The 16,956-nt window shown below is 40.2% G+C and overlaps 2 protein-coding genes across 3 annotated transcripts in view; one reads left to right on the top strand and one right to left on the bottom strand.

Annotated features, from left to right (window-relative positions):
• Positions 1-16,956, top strand: part of LOC123747028 (arrestin domain-containing protein 17) — a 135,919-nt gene that overhangs the window by 83,152 nt on the left and 35,811 nt on the right. The window lies entirely within an intron of this gene.
• On the bottom strand, positions 10,857-15,938 carry LOC123747030 (anti-lipopolysaccharide factor). The gene is made up of 4 exons (XM_045728981.2): positions 15,790-15,938; positions 12,830-12,957; positions 12,595-12,728; positions 10,857-11,502 (listed from the first exon to the last, which is right to left on the bottom strand). The coding sequence occupies exons 2-4, from the start codon at positions 12,946-12,948 to the stop codon at positions 11,387-11,389; spliced, it is 369 nt and encodes a 122-aa protein (XP_045584937.1). The 5' UTR covers positions 12,949-12,957; positions 15,790-15,938; the 3' UTR covers positions 10,857-11,386.

Raw genomic sequence — 16,956 nt, 5'->3', positions numbered from 1 at the left:
CTGGTAACAAAAATTCACTGCCAATAATTAAAACAAGATAAATTAAAAATCTGGCACAAAATTGCCACCATTTGAGTAGGATGCCTTAGGGCATATACAAAAAAAGGTAGCATTTCCATACACGCATTTTATTATTTTAAATCTATATAGCAGATAAATGAGGACAAAATCAAATACCTTCGGAAGAGTATAACCCGGAAGGTATGATTTGTAGCCAAGGAAAGATGGTTGATGTTGATATTACTTGATAATGTGGAAATAAATGAGGCGTGGGTGGGTGTGGCGGCGTGTGGCAAGGAGCGACCTGCCCCGCGCGCTGGGATCATCAGAGCGACATCATCATCACCATACTCTTCACGTATGCCTTTATTTCTTCCCTTCCTTGCCTCTCCCGCTGCTCCTGCTCCTCCCTAATCACACCTCATACTCACCACTCATACCGAGACTCATCCCCGAGGCGTCAGATCTTACCTGTACCCGCTATTAAATATTTAAGAAACCATGGGGTGGGTGGGTTACGTCTCCAAGACATGAATGAAGTCCTCACAGACAAGCCAGCTACTTGGCCATCAGGGTGTTGACAGCCTCATCAACTCCCGGGTACGGCTTACTCATCAAACACTCAATTATCCAGACAGGCCGAGTGCCCGGCAAGCAGTTAGCGAGCAATAAAACAGTTTATCTCTTTATGTTTTGTATTTTCGCAGCGGTGACGTGGCTGGCCAAGCCGCAGAAGGACTTTGTTTAATGCAGATCTCTTTTCCCTGACGCCCTGAGGAGCTAGGAGCTAGGGAGAGGCCGATGCCCTCAAGGGGGCTTGCAGTCTACACATGTCGGCTTCTTTAACTATATGGTATACATGGGGACAGGATGAACAACCCAGCGGGTTTTCTTCCTATTGGGGAGTGTTGTACATGCTGCTATGGCGGTATGTCCACTCACAAGATGAGTGGCGCTGCCCAATAAACTCGCCCCTCGGGGCAAAATTTAATATAAAATGGGGAGGGGGGGGGGTACTGTTGGTACTCACCTAATTGTGCTGGCGGGGGTTAAGCTTTGTCTCTTTGGTCCCACCTCTCAACTGTCAATCAACTGGTGTACAGATTCCTGAGTCTATTGGGCTCTATCATATCTACATTTGAAACTGTGTATGGAGTCAGCCTCCACCACATCACTGCCTAATGCATTCCATTTACTAACTACTCTGACACTGAAAAAGTGCTTTCTAACGTCTCTGTGGCTCATTTGGGTACTCAGTTTCCACCTGTGTCCCCTTGTTCGTGTTCCACCCGTGCTGAAGAGTTTATCTTTGTCCACCCTGTCAATTCCCCTGAGAATTTTGTAGGTGGTTATCATGTGTCCCCTTACTCCTCTGTTTTCCAGGGATGTGAGGTTCAGTTCCTTTAGCCTTTCCTCGTAGCTCATACCTCTCAGTTCTGGGACGAGTCTGGTGGCATACCGCTGAATCTTTTCTAGCTTTGTCTTGTGTTTAACTAGATATGGACTCCAGGCTGGAGCTGCATATTCCAGGATTGGTCTTACATAAGTGGTATACAGGGTCCTGAACGATTCCTTACACAAGTTTCTAAAGGCAGTTCTTATGTTGGTCAACCTAGCATATGCCGCTGATGATATCCTTTTGATGTGGGCCTCTGGGAACGGGTTCAGTGATATCAACATCCAGATCTCTCTATTTGACTCTTGCAGGATTTCACCTCCCAGATGGTACCTTGTGTTCAGCCTTCTGCTCCCTTCGCTTAAATTTCATTACTTTACACTTTCCTGAGTTGAACTTGAGTAGCCATTTTCTAGACCATTCCTCCAGCCTGTCCAGGTCGTCCTGTAGTCTCTGTCTATCTTCATCTGTCTTGATTCTTCTCATATTTTTTGAATCATCAGCAAACATTGAGAAGAATGAGTCTATACCCTCTGGAAGTATTTATATACTGGAGGACTGTAGGTATGGTGAGCCGGTCGGCCGAGCGGACAGCACGCTGGACTTGTGATCCTGTGGTGCTGGGTTCGATCCCAGGCGCCGATGAGAAACATTGGGCAGAGTTTCTTTCACCCTATGCCCCTGTTACCTAGCAGTAAAATAGGTACCTGGGTGTTCGCTGTCACGGGCTGCTTCCTGGAGGTGGAGGCCTGGTCGTGGACCGGGCCGCGGGGACACTAAAAAGCCCCGAAATCATCTCAAGATAACCTCAAGATAAGATGGTATACACGGGAGGGGGGGGGACTATACATGGACCGGGGATAGGACACAGGACAAGAAAAATAAAAAGAGGACAGAAGACAGAGGAGGACAGGAATCAGAGGAGGACAGAAGACAGGAGGACAGGAATCAGAGGAGGACAGAAGACAGGAGGACAGAAGACAGGAGGACAGAAGACAGGAGGACAGGAATCAGAGGAGGACAGAAGACAGAGGAGGACAGGAATCAGAGGAGGACAGAAGACAGAGTACAGGTGACAGAAGATCACCATACTCTGTAAACCAGTGATCCTCAACCAGTATTGCCGAACTCGTCCAGAAATTGCACATTAGTGAAAAATACATATATATAACCCATCCTCCTATTCGTTACCAAGTAAAAAATAAAAAATGTATATGATATCCTAATAAAACAATGTAGCAATCTGAAAGTCTTGGTTATACATATTCCCATTATAGTTATTATAGCAGCGAGATTAGACGTTGGAGGAGAAATTGCTTTCTAGTGGCGATTTTCTTATATTTTTTTTTTTTAGTGGCAAGGAATTCAGTTTTCAGTTGACAGATTTGGCCACTCCCGTCAACTACTTCCAACTATAGGTTTTGTTGCTGTCAAAGTGTTTATGTAACTTACAGGTTATTACAGTACACGAGAAAAGTATTTATTTATTACTGTAATATCGATTGTTGAGACATTGCTCTTTATTAGATAGTTTCCTTTAAGACGTGATGAGGTATAGTGCTGATAGCATGTTCACTCACCTCTTGTGAAATGGGCTTCAGAAGAGCTGGTTCTTGACGGTACTGGCTTCAGAAGAGCTGGTTCTTGACGGTACAGGCTTCAGAAGAGCTGGTTCCTGACGGTACTGGCTTCAGAGGAGCTGGTTCTCAACGGTACTGGCTTCAGAAGAGCTGGTTCCTGACGGTACTGGCTTCAGAGGAGCTGGTTCCTGACGGTACTGGCTTCAGAGGAGCTGGTTCTCGACGGTACTGGCTTCAGAAGAGCTGGTTCTCTCCAGTGCTGGCGTCAGAAGAGGTGGTTCTCGACGGTACTGACGTCAGAAGAGGTGGTTCTTGATGGTACTGGCTTCAGAAGAGCTAGTGGTTCTCGACGGTACTGGCGTCAGAAGAGCTGGTTCTTGATGGTACTGGCTTCAGAAGAGCTGGTTCTTGATGGTACTGGCTTCAGAAGAGCTGGTTCTTGATGGTACTGGCTTCAGAAGAGCTGGTTCTCGACGGTACTGGCTTCAGAAGAGCTAGTGGTTCTCGACGGTACAGGCTTCAGAAGAGCTGGTGGTTCTCTCCAGTACTGGCTTCAAGAGAAGTGGTTTCAGGATAACGAGTTTGATTCGTTCTTAACAGAATACAAGAATTTTATTCACGTGAATTAGCTCTAAAACTCACATGATAATACAGTTTTAGTGAAAAAAAAATTAATAATAATCTATGTTAAATTTCACACTTACGATATATTATCCAAAACGGTTTCCAAAACTAGTAAAAAATCAGTAAGCTGAATAATCTATGGTGCAGAGTGACACACCCTACCGCCGGTAGTGTGAGGACTGAGCGGGCGCCGCGTTGACCTCTCCTTTATATACCCTCTGCCTCGTGGGGGTTGCCATGTTGCATCTTTGAAGGTAATTTGTGTGTGCTCTTTGAAGAGCTGGTGAGGTCATGGCATTGCAATTGACTGATCAACCAGCAAGTATACTTTAGTCTTGAATATGGTATATGCACCGAGAAGCTGGGGTATACCTCTCGGGGTATATATCCTTACTATTTGAGTGCCTCTCATGTTGCCATATGGTGCTGTTCATTTATCTCTCCGCCTGTCTCTTGTGTTGTCTTCTTTATCAATAAAATAGTCTGTCTGTTCGAGGTTGGAGACCAGGAGCTTAATGCTTACTTCATTAAACCTTACAGGATCAATAGTGCCCACCCTATAGGGGAGCGCGGCCCCAATGTCCCTCCTTCGCAAAGTCTGTGAATGTGAAATGTTCAGCCGCGAGTCCGTAGACTTTATCACTAGTTGAAATAATAGTGACTTCAGATATATTGATTTTGAAAACATGTTTTCATATGACACCTTTGGGATTCTGGGTGCAACCCTTTGTTGACATTGACGGTGGGAAAGTGTGCGAGTGTGGCCAGGGAGAGAGGAGATTGGAAAAGGACATGATATCATATCATCATGACATGATGACGTGATGGTTATGTTACTTAACGATGTTGTTTGTTTGGCTGAACCACTAATTGCCTCGTTGACAAGATCACACACAGTCAAATCATGCAGCAAGACCACACCGTGAGCCCAAGGAGTGGGCGCACCATAGTACCGTGATGGGCCAAGAGGGAACTAGCACGTACTGAAGTAGCGTACGTAACGCACCGTACTTGTCGTGCAGTAGCAGCGGCAGGCTAAGTAACATGTTGGGAAGGTCGCGTGAGTACAACTACAGGAGTACAGCAACAGTGAGTACAGCAACAGAGACAAGAGAAGGGTGAGGAAGATCCCTAGAAGCCCAAATTGCAAGAAAAACCTCTAATATAATAGAACATGTCTCCCATAAATGCAGAAAACACATTAAAGTGCATTCGAAAGAGGCTGTATATAACTCCTACTTGAGCTTGCTGTCAGCGGGGTCGAACAGTCTGATCGACCAAACCATGAAACAAGAGTCCTGGTCAGAGACTAGGCCGCGGAGACATTGATCCCCGACACCAACCACCTCACGGTAAGGCAAGGCAGATACGATAGCAATGTGTAGGGAACCATTGCGTTACATTACCAACAGTTGAAAAGGCGGGATTTAAGAGCAGACTCGGTCCTGCAGGCACAATTAAGTGGGTACACACACACACAGACACCTTATACCCCAGTATCAGGTTGCTCCAGGTATCAGGGCTCATTGTCAGGTGGAGCGCGGTATCCCGTCGACAGTCTTGTGTGGGAGTTTAGCGTGTGGGTTGAACCAGGAGTCGGAAGGGTGTTAGAAATGCCGGTAACTGGAGCTGTAGAGACTCTAGCCAGATGTGAACCGAGATTGTGGAATTATAGAGTGTTTGGTCATATATCTGGCCACCGCCCAGTAGCAGGTGTAATCCAGAGAGTCATATATATCTTTACACCCTGTGAGTGGGTGGGGTCTCACCTAGTTGTGCTCGCCTAGTTGTGCTTGCGGGTGTTGAGCCTCTCAACAGTCAATCAACTGGTGTACAGGTTCCTGAGCCTATTGGGCTCTATCATATCTACACTTGAAGCTGTGTATGGAGTCAGCTTCCACCACATCACTAAGAAAAACATGCACTCTCTTGAACATTATATTGTAGAATGTCCCATACTGGCTGACTTTCGCCCTCCTGGGCTAAGGTATGCTGAACTCTGTAACTACTATATGAGTACTGGAACACTTGATGATATATTGGACTTGTATCCAAGATTGACCATGTAATAGATTAATTATACAATGTATGTATATGATGTAACTATATAACCTGAGCTTGTAAAAGCACCTTAATCACCTTCAGTGATTAAGTGCTTAATTGCACACTAGTTTCTTTATCAGCTATCTCACCCTGTCAGAGTAAATGAGACAAATGTATGTGAATGCATGTGTGTGTGTATATATGTATGTATATGTGTGTGTGTATGTATATGTATGGGTATAAAGTATATATGGAAGCTGATCAGAATTACATTTCACCTTTGTAAATGTACATTAATGACACTATGTAAAAGACACATCTAACACTTTATGTAGGGCGTACGTAAATCTGTGTATCTATGTATTTATGTATATAGGTTAGCTTAGCATTTTAAAAGCACCGAATCACCTTCTGTGGTTGAGTGTTCAATAAACCCTCGAACTATATTTTAACACATCTCTAACCCTGTCCATGGAGGACAGGAGCAAATGTATATATGCTGGTTAGCATTGTAAATGTCTGGCCACGTCTGTGGTAGATAATAATAATAATAATAATAATAATAATAATAATAATAATAATAATAATAATAATAATAATAATAATAAAAAATGTGGTCTACAGTACACACACACACACACACACACACACACACACACACACACACACACACACACACCACACCACACACACACACACACACACACACACACACACACACACACACACACACACCACACACACACACACACACACACACACACACACACACACACACACACACAGATAAATGATTCTTTTACAGATCTTTGACAAATTTGCTGTATTGTGTATATTATTCTAGAATTGATATAAAGTAAAACAGATTATTCCCATTGTGCCTATTCCTAACAACGATGTTCATTAAGGTTAGAATTGGAATTGTCTCAACCCGAGAAATAAGATGAACTGCAAAAAGGCGCCGGAATAGCCAGCAAAAACTCTGGGATGGGCTCCTGGGAGGAGCTCCTAGGAGGAACTGCTAGGAGGGACTGCTGGGAGGAGCGCCTAGCTCCTGCTTATCTCCAGAGAGGCTGATGAATGGGTGGAGCTGTCAATAGTTTGATATTAACATGGACAGCCTAATGCAATGCGTACTGATTACACCACGAGCAGCGATAACCAGCCAATTACGAGAAAGTAATGAAAAATAACTCCGACGTACATAGTATTATGATAAGATCTTAAATACTCTTGTGAAATATTAGTTAAAAGAGTGTTAACCTAGAAATCTGGGTGGAATATTGCATTGTATCTTGTATGTAGGCGGTCTGTCTTCAGGCTAGGGTCGTCCAACCGGCATCCAACCCCAACGATGCAGTCATCAATTTGTGTTGAATAGTTAGGCCTAAGTTTGGTTAGAGTCTGTTGGTAATTATTAGTATTTGCAGGACGTGGATGAAGCCATTGGAGAAGTGGGAATCGCGCAGAATTTGTGAAGAACATACGTCATCAGCTGCGAGTAGGTTACCTTGAGGTGCTTCCGGGGCTTAGTGTCCCCGCGGCCCGGTCGTCGACCAGGCCTTATGAGTAGTGTATAAAGTATTGTTCATTCATGAACAGTGTGTTTGGTGGCTGGATTAATGAGCATTTGGCATTTGTTGATGAGGACGGGTTGATGTGGGACCCGCTAAAAAATCATATCTAATCATTCAAGCCAGTTTTGTCAATGCTCGCTCATAGTCATCTGATTATTGTCGTAAATCCGGTATAATCATTCTCTAATTAGCAATATGGTTAATGAGCAAGCTTAAAATATTATAACAAATTGCAGCCTATCGATATATGTATCGTAAATAAATCCTCCCATAAGAATTTCGACTCCTGCGACGTTCATCATTGAGTTTGGTCATGCCTATTTCTTGCACAACTTGTGATCATCGTTTGAGAGAAAAAAAAACGTATTATCACAAGCTCTGAATGCAAGATTCGCTAATCAAAATTCCACTCACATCCGACTAGCTAAAAGCCAAAGCAAAGACCGTAATCTGGGAGCTCGCTACGTCGCAATCCCGAACGGTTTCAACCCGTAATTGAAGAGTCTCTCCCGAACACCAACTCAAGAAATGTTCGCGGGCGTAGGCAAGGTGTTCATTAGCGATGATCTATTGCGCCTTAGCGAGGCGGAGGATTATTACCCTTAAACGCTGCCTCCTACAATGCTTCTCTTGCTGTCCATCAAGTTCAAGTTCAAGATTGCTTATTGAGATAAGAAATACATCTCAAAGGGATAGAGTAGACTAGGCTATATCTACCCCCCCCCCCCTTCTCTTGCTGTCCATCAAGTTCAAGTTCAAGATTGCTTATTGAGATAAGAAATACATCTCAAAGGGATAGAGTAGACTAGGCTATATCTACCCCCCCCCCTTCTCTTGCTGTCCATCAAGTTCAAGTTCAAGATTGCTTATTGAGATAAGAAATACATCTCAAAGGGATAGAGTAGACTAGGCTATATCTACCCCTCCTTCTCTTGCTGTCCATCAAGTTCAAGTTCAAGTATGCTAATTGAGATAAGAAATACATCTCAAAGGGATAGAGTAGCTTAGGCTATTTCTACCCCCCCTTGTGTCTATCAAGTTTAGTCTATCGCTTACTCCAAATGTCTGGTTCACTTTGTAGAAATCGTCTATGTTCTTGGCTCTCAACTTATGATCCCGGGTTTGATCTCCGAGACAGGCACGATTGGGTAGGCGTTATTTTCACCTGATGGCTCTGTTCACCTAGAAGTAAATAGGTGCCCCCAGGGGCTTAAGCGACTGTTGTGGGTTGCATTCTGAGGCTTCACAAACTGCTGCTGCTGCTGTTGTTAACGGAGCTATAAGCCAAGCAGAGTTTTTTCTTTAACTTTATTTAATAAAATACAATATAAATCTTACATAAATTTTACAAGGCATTTGTTTCATATTATCACAGAGCATGAACTTTAAACCCCTAAATGTCAAGCAGAGTTGTCAGTTATTGCTTAAGAAAAATGTTTTACAGTGCAAAATAAGTTCTCAAGTGATATTAATCTAGTTTGTTTCGTATCAAAAGGTTAAGAAAATACGTCGTTATAATTCCATTTAGACATACCTTGAGGTTACCTTGAGGAGCTTCCGGGGCTTAGCGTCACCGCGGCCCGGTCGTCGACCAGGCTTCCTTTTTGCTGGACTGATCAACCAGGCTGTTGGACGCGGCTGCTCGCAGCCTGACGTATGAGTCACAGCCTGGTTGATCGAGCATAATGCAAACCAACCCAATATCAACACGACCATGAACAGAGAGAGAGAGAGGATTATTAATCTTACTTTTTGTGTTCGAGTTATTAATTTAAATCATCACCTTGCCGCCACATCCAGTCAATGGTGCATTTATGCGCTTAATTTTAAGAGGGATACAATGGTTTACCATGATCGAAGCTGTCATAAGTTTACCTATCGTGTAATCTTACATGATACCAGTTTAAAATAATTCTTATTTAATTACTAGGATACTCCCAAAAAATTACATCAAAGGTATTGTGGCAGACTGGCTATGCTACACAATAATCAAATCCTTATATAATACTAACAGACCACTTTTTCCTTAGATTTTGATTGGAAGCTGATTGGGGTTTTCACGTTGATTAACTGGCTGTAGAAATGGATACAAGTTACATCGTTCAAAAAAGCGGTTCGCCAACGGGTTTTAAAACCTAACCTAACCTGACCTAACCTAACCTAACCTAACCTAACCTTACCTTACCCAACCCAGCTGAGCCTAATCAAGTTAATACACATTAACTTGGGTATTAACCAAGTTAATGGATTGTGTCGCCCTCATGCTAAGGATTGTGTCGACTTCATGCTAAGGATTGTGTCGACCTCATGCTAAGGATTGTGTCGACTTCATGCTAAGGATTGTGTCGACCTCATGCTAAGGATTGTGTCGACCTCATGCTAAGGATTGTGTCGACTTCATGCTAAGGATTGTGTCGACTTCATGCTAAGGATTGTGTCGATCTCATGCTAAGGATTGTGTCGACCTCATGCTAAGGATTGTGTCGACTTCATGCTAAGGATTGTGTCGACCTCATGTTAAGAATTGTGTCGACCTCATGCTAAGGATTGTGTCGACCTCATGCTAAGGATTGTGTCGACCTCATGCTAAGGATTGTGTCGACCTCATGCTAAGGATTGTGTCGACCTCATGCTGAATACCAACATTAGGAAGGGTCTCCCTTATTTAAATGAATTCATTTCAATACTCACAAATTGTCAATTGATATGCCTATTACTCACTTTCCTCGCTAATATTTCACAAACTGCTTTCAAATCTGATTCACGAACAAAGGTAAATGATTAATAATAATCCACGACCAAATTTTTGTTCACGATTATCAATATATTTTTTATTGTTAAATTTTAGAGAAATAAACACTTGTTTAAGTATTATAAACCTTTATTCACCTAAAGTTAATAGAACGTAAATTACTTTTATTATATTGTAAAAGCTTTTGTATATATATATATATATATATATATATATATATATATATATATATATATATATATATATATATATATATATATATATATACTATATATACATATATATATATATATATATATATATTATATATATATATATATATATATATACATATATATATATATATATATATATATATATATGTCGTACCTAATAGCCAGAACGCACTTCTCAGCCTACTATGCAAGGCCCGATTTGCCTAATAAGCCAAGTTTTCATGAATTAATGTTTTTTCGACTACCTAACCTACCTAACCTAACCTAACCTACCTTTTTCGGCAACCTAACCCAACCTAACCTATGAAGATAGGTTAGGTTAGGTTAGGTAGGGTTGGTTAGGTTCGGTCATATATCTACGTTAATTTTAACTACAATAAAAAAAAATTGACCTCATACATAATGAAATGGGTAGCTTTATCATTTCATAAGAAAAAAATTAGAAAAAATATATTAATTCAGGAAAACTTGGCTTATTAGGCAAATCGGGCCTTGAATAGTAGGCCAAAAAGTGAGTTCTGGCTACTAGGTACGACATATATATATATATATATATATATATATATATATATATATATATATATATATATATATATATATATGAGAAACTGCAGCATATTTTGCAGTTACAAATGGAATAGGCTTCGTTTTGTTTATTGCATACGTCCATAATATCCACAGTTTATTACTTAATTGTGTGCTATGATAAACAGGCTGACATTATCTTAAGCCTTTTGATAAACTCTCTCAATAAAATAATTCTTACATGGATACCAGGAAGTAACTCTTATCACAAACACGTAAGGCGACAGCTGAGCCAAGATTCATAAAGCGTTTAAGTATTCACCTACGAAATCTGTACATCTTTCGTCAATCATGGCTACTTACTCTATAATTGTTAAACACGTTAACAGCTTGGACGTTTCAAATTTGAATTTGAATTTTTAAATTTGAAGCGCTGCGAGGTCGTTCTCCCCCAGATTAGTATCATTATAAATACAAACAAACCGCAATAATTGAGGAACCATGAATATAGTCTTAAGTGAACACTTAAATATTTGATGAATCCCGGCCTAGATTCCCACTTGATTGTAGAGGCATCAAATGTAGATCGTTGAGACGTCAGTTTGGGTCCACTCGTACAAACATTAGATAGCCACTACTTGAAAAAGACCTCCGGACCAGGAATGAAAAGACTCCTAATTCTTTATCCAAGCTGAAGCTTCCTCAGCAGTAAACAGGTTCTTCTCCAAGGCCTGTTTGACGAAGTCCCGCGTAGCGTGCTCGATAGCTCCAGACCTGCTCTCAGTTCTGGCTGTCAGGGCATAATTATACATTGAGATTAATAAATGCTCTCAGGATGTGCATGATAACAAGCATGTTATAACAGTCGCTCGGAACACCGCCCTCACTTCTTTGATACTAGTGTCTGAAAGTACTCTCCTTCTTCTAATACTTCAGTCTGAAAGTACTCTCCTAATACTTCAGTGTGAGAGTACTCTCTTTTTCCTGATCCTGGTGTGTGAAAGTACTATCTCTCCCCTGAAACTAGCATGTGACAGTGTTAATTACGTTTAATTACGTAATATTAATAAAGTATTACGTTTAAATTTTGAAAATACCTGGGTAAATACTATTTTGGAAAAAGGGTTATTTGCGGTACAGATTACCGGGAAACAATAGACACGGAATCTAATTATTTCTAACGTAGATTAACATATATGAATGAGTTTAGGTAGCTATAAATAGGAGCTACCTCCTATGGGTTAGTAGGCTTTCTGCAATTTCAACGCTTTATTTCAATGTTTTATATATGTAATTTTTTTGCGATGATACGACAAAAGCCTCATGTATGATATGGCAACGATTCGTGTTTTAAAAGCTATCAACATGTTTTGGTTAAAATGTTATATGATTTTTTAACCTGTCCAAAAAAGGCTAGTACCTTTTATTACTATGGATGGAAGTACAAAATATTGAGTTACTCCTAAAAATGTACCGTTTTTTACCATTAAATTTGTAGAACACCAGAGAGAGAAAACCAACCCGTCCTCTTAAAATTACGTCGCTTTTCGCTCGTTTGCCCGTTTACAAAATTTCAATTGAAATTTCAGACGTAATTTGTAAGATAACTGGTTGAGAAAACAGCCAAACCAAAACTGTCCTATGCCTAATACATGTGTACTAAACTAGGCCTAAAAAGTATATAATAGGCTAGAATTGCTTATTTAGGCTAAACAGGTTTATTGTTAGTTTCACTTTTCGGCGCGACCTTCTACAGTATTCTGATAGTGCTAAACGTGATTTTTTTTTGTACCTTCCATCCATTGTACATTACAGAGTTTAGCTACATTCAGTTACACATACATATATATACATGTGTCCGTGTCCATACTGGGATACTTACAATGGCCAGAGAAAGGTACCCATCCTGGGCACCACATTTTACCCTTGTAGTACATTTTCCACCTGTAGAAGGTGGGCTTGTAGCTGTAGCGGCAGCTATGGCCCATAAACTTAGCCTCACCTTCATGCCATAACCTAAAATAAAGATAAGTTTATAACTATCTCTTTCCCTTACATTGTAAATAATAATAAAATAAGACTTGACAAAAAGCAAGATCAGAGTTTGGGAGACTCACCCTGCCAGCTTGTTGATAATGAGGGTGATTGTGTCATCCCAATCCTGGCCATGACAAGGGTCAGGCGCCTCCATCACCAACACCATCGCCAACACTACCACCAACACCGACCACTTCATCTTCAACACCTGCAGAATGATGTGCCTTTATTAGTCCCAGTGATGGAAATTTGGGGTGGGAATATGCCTGGTGTATGGCGAGTACCTACTTCTCAATGTCCAGGAGCCAGATTCGCGAAAGCACTTACGCAAGCACTTAGGAACCTGCACATCTTTTCTCAATCTTTGGCGGCTTTGTTTCCAATTATTAAACAGTTATAATGAGCTCCGAAGCACCAGGAGGCTGTTTATAACAATAACAACAGTTGATTGGGAAGTTTTCATGCTTGTAAACTGTTTAATAAATGTAACCAAAGCCGTCAAAGATTGAGGAAAGATGTACACGTTCGTAAGTGCTTGCGTAAGTGCTTTCGTGAATCTGACCCCAGGTTTTTTATGTTAAATTTCAATACTAATGGAGACATTAGCTATTTTTGGTCAAGTTTCAACTAGTTAAAATGACTCGTTTATTTGTTATTATGGAATTTACCCTTTTGTGATCCCCAATCATAAATTCTGGATATAGCCTTTGCGTATACCTAGTTCCCTAAACTCATTTTCATCACCTAAGTGCAGAGAGTTGTTTTGGTGCTAGGCTTAAGTGCAGAAGTTTACAAATAAGCTGGTTCTAGAACTAGATGAGCTGGGTGATGGACCTATCAGAGAACAGAGAAAGACATTAAATAGGTGACAAAGGGAACTGTTTACTGATAACAATGACAGAAGACATGGATGGAAACTAGAGACACAGATATGAGTCTCAGGGTTGTGTGGAGTTCTCATTTACTGTAAGAGTAGTTGGAAAATGGAATGAGCTAAGAAAGGAAGTCGTGGAATCGATCTCATCTCAACATGAGATTGCTAAACATGAAACTGCAAAGGCCTACAGTCGCATGCAAGTAGGCTTTGCATGCCCAGTAGACCTAGCTCCCTTGTACACCAAATCACTTTGTTTTTTAAATTTAGTCTCGTCTGCATTTATGCAGCTATCCTAGACTATGCGAAGTAATTATCAAAAGAATGTACCAATCCGGGTAGACTGCGTAGTAGACTATATAAGGGTCACATACTTGGTCAAGAGCTAGTTGTTCTATCCTAAATCCTTATTCCTTTATGCCTTCCAAGTGTGTTGTAATGGTTTAGTGCTTTCTGATGATAATTAACTTAACCATCTCGCAAGATGGTTTAGTCATACAAAGCCACAGTACACACAGTAATATATTTATGTGACCTTTTTGAAGCCTTTTGCTGATCCCACCTCTAATAGATAACGTGGTAATCTCTAAATCTAAACTTTTATAACAAACTCATTGTTGTGCCATCCTTTTACCCCCTTATATGAAAAACTTGAAATATAAGCCTTTTAAACTTGAAATATAAGTAAAAGGTGAAAAATTCACCTTTTACTTGAAAAGGTGAATAAATATAATAAATATAATTCATATATACTTATCTAAATTTATATAAGTATGCGGAAAATCCTTATATGAGAGGAAATGTATGAAGGGTGGTAAGGAAGGACTTATCAGGGAAAGCGCCAAACCATTACGACTATATAGCACTTGGAAGGGGTCAGGATAAGGATTTGGGACGGGACGGGGGGAAAGGAATGGTGCCCAACCACTTAGTCATTGCATTAAATAGCCCATAGTTGGGCTGGTGGGGACCAAGAGCTCAACACGAACACCTGAGTTTATCTGAGTGTACGCACTTCATTGTTAAAGCAAGATGACATTGTAACATCAAAATGTTGATTAACATTCAACAAATAATATCTAATCTCAATTGAGGATCCTGGGTTCAATTTCCCGGCAGAACAGAAATGGTTGGGCACGTTTCCATTCACCTAATTCCTCTGTTCACCTAGAAATGTGTACTTAAAAGAGGCACCCGGGAGTTAGGCAACTGCTGTGAGGCTGCATCCTGGGGAGGGCCAGTAGTTCAACCTTGGGGGGGGGACCTCGCTACAAGTACATATAATTCATATGTAAATACACAGGCTTCCTGTCCTCGACAAAATTAATTATCATTGTTATATTGCCATATTTTCATTAAAATATCCAGGAATCTAAAAAAAAAGATGAGACACGCACTAAAATAATTTGAACTTGTAATGCCTGTGATGTGGATCGTTATGAATCATGATATAGTTATCACCACACAGGAGGGCTATTTAGAAATCCCAGCCCGGCCTCCAAGCAAAGACCCAAAAGTGATTCCATGTTCCCGCCAAACCCCCCATTTATGAATGAAAAACGGTTTACACACGACTCACAACTGATTTCGTTCGAACAATTCTGGAACAAGTGCTTCACTGACGACTTTTGTTCGAATCACAACGCTGTAAATGCTTCACCCACGTACTACAAATACAAATAATCGCCAACAGAACCTAAACACCTAACCTAACCTATCCTATGCCTATATATGCACAATATGCTAATATATTATAATATTAATTTATACTTGCGAAAATTCCCGTTTTGAATGAACAGCATGTTAAAATTTATGAATGCGTCTGTGGGGTCGACCGCTGAATGTAATGGACTTGAGTCGAGGACGGGTTAGTAAATGTACGTAAAATCCACGTACTACAAATACAAATAATCGCCAACAGAACCTAAACACCTAATCTAACCTATGCTTATATATGCACAATATGATAATATATTATTATATTAGTTTATATTTGAGAAAATTCCCGTTTTGAATGAACAGCATATTAAAATTTATGAATGCGTCTGTGGGGTCGACCGCTTGATGTAATGGACTCGAGTTCAGGACGGGTTGAGAATTCCCGAACTAGCAGTATGAACAACGTTATCCAAACTATCACTGCACAAGAGGTTGTTTGGGACTTGCCTCAGTTGTTGTGAGCTGTGACGAGTGTGGGATCCTCACTGGTCCTCGCCGAGACGTTCAGTGACGACCACCAGAATGGTATATCCTGGCTACGGCAGTGACGCATCTCGCTCGGATAAGATAACTCTTTCATAAGTATAGGGGTTTGAGATATCAACATTTTTATTACAATTTAATCTATTATAGACTCAATAATACAAGAAGAAATGTTTTTGAACGCTGAACAATGATTTTGTATGCAGTTGCAGGGCGCCATATATATATTCATACATATATTTGTATAAAATGTTGTAAATAATTGATAATAAATTTCAAATACGTTTTGCACAATGGTATTTGAGTTAATATCAACTCCATTTCACATGGAAGCTAGGCTTTGTCTACTGAATTTTAGGACTTTAAAACCTAATACGAGGATTGTATTTTTCGACTAAAGGTTTGGCAAGGGCAAAGGGAAGATGGGAATTGTTTATTTTAGATTGAATGAAGATGCCCCAGGCAGTGCCGAATTTAGGGGCAAATTAAATGTCTTTAAATTCGTTGGTCTCACATTATGAGTGAGACCAACCGGTGTATTATCTAAATACACCGCAAAGTCTCATAGGAGCTAAAATGCAAGAAAATTAAAAATACTTTCTGATTACATTTCTTGTTTGTGGATAAGCAGGCAGGTGGGTTACTTGGTAGACAAAATATTGAAGTTCTTGCGAGGCAGGATCAGGTATAACATTTGCGGGTTTACGGCTCATGCTCGGTGATGATATGGAAAATTAGCTTGCTGAGAATTATATAAACTATATGTAATGTAGTATTTATATGTAATGTAGTATTTCCCTTGAAATTGATGTAAATTTAACCTTTATATTGTATATTATTTAATAAAGGATTTTTTTTTTATTCTTGTTGCACTTTTGCTTGTGTATATAAGCAAATATACAGTTTTACCATTGATCTTCTAAGAAACGGTCCGTCTAATTACCGCAAGCTACCACAAGCTACACAAGCTTCACTGGCAATAAATTAGTAATGAATAAATATGATGTATTTACTCATTATAATGTTGGTGCTGAATGTACAACACGAAAAAAACATAATTTTAATCTGAAAAAGTATCTTTTTATAAAGAAATTAGACGAAAATAAAGAGCTGGTGACGCCAAATCAAGTC

The sequence above is a fragment of the Procambarus clarkii genome, chromosome 87 (assembly GCF_040958095.1).
Source record: "Procambarus clarkii isolate CNS0578487 chromosome 87, FALCON_Pclarkii_2.0, whole genome shotgun sequence".
NCBI classification, from domain to species: domain Eukaryota; kingdom Metazoa; phylum Arthropoda; class Malacostraca; order Decapoda; family Cambaridae; genus Procambarus; species Procambarus clarkii.
The sequence above is the reverse complement of the archived record's forward strand: the minus strand, read 5'-3'. Positions and strand labels throughout refer to the sequence as shown.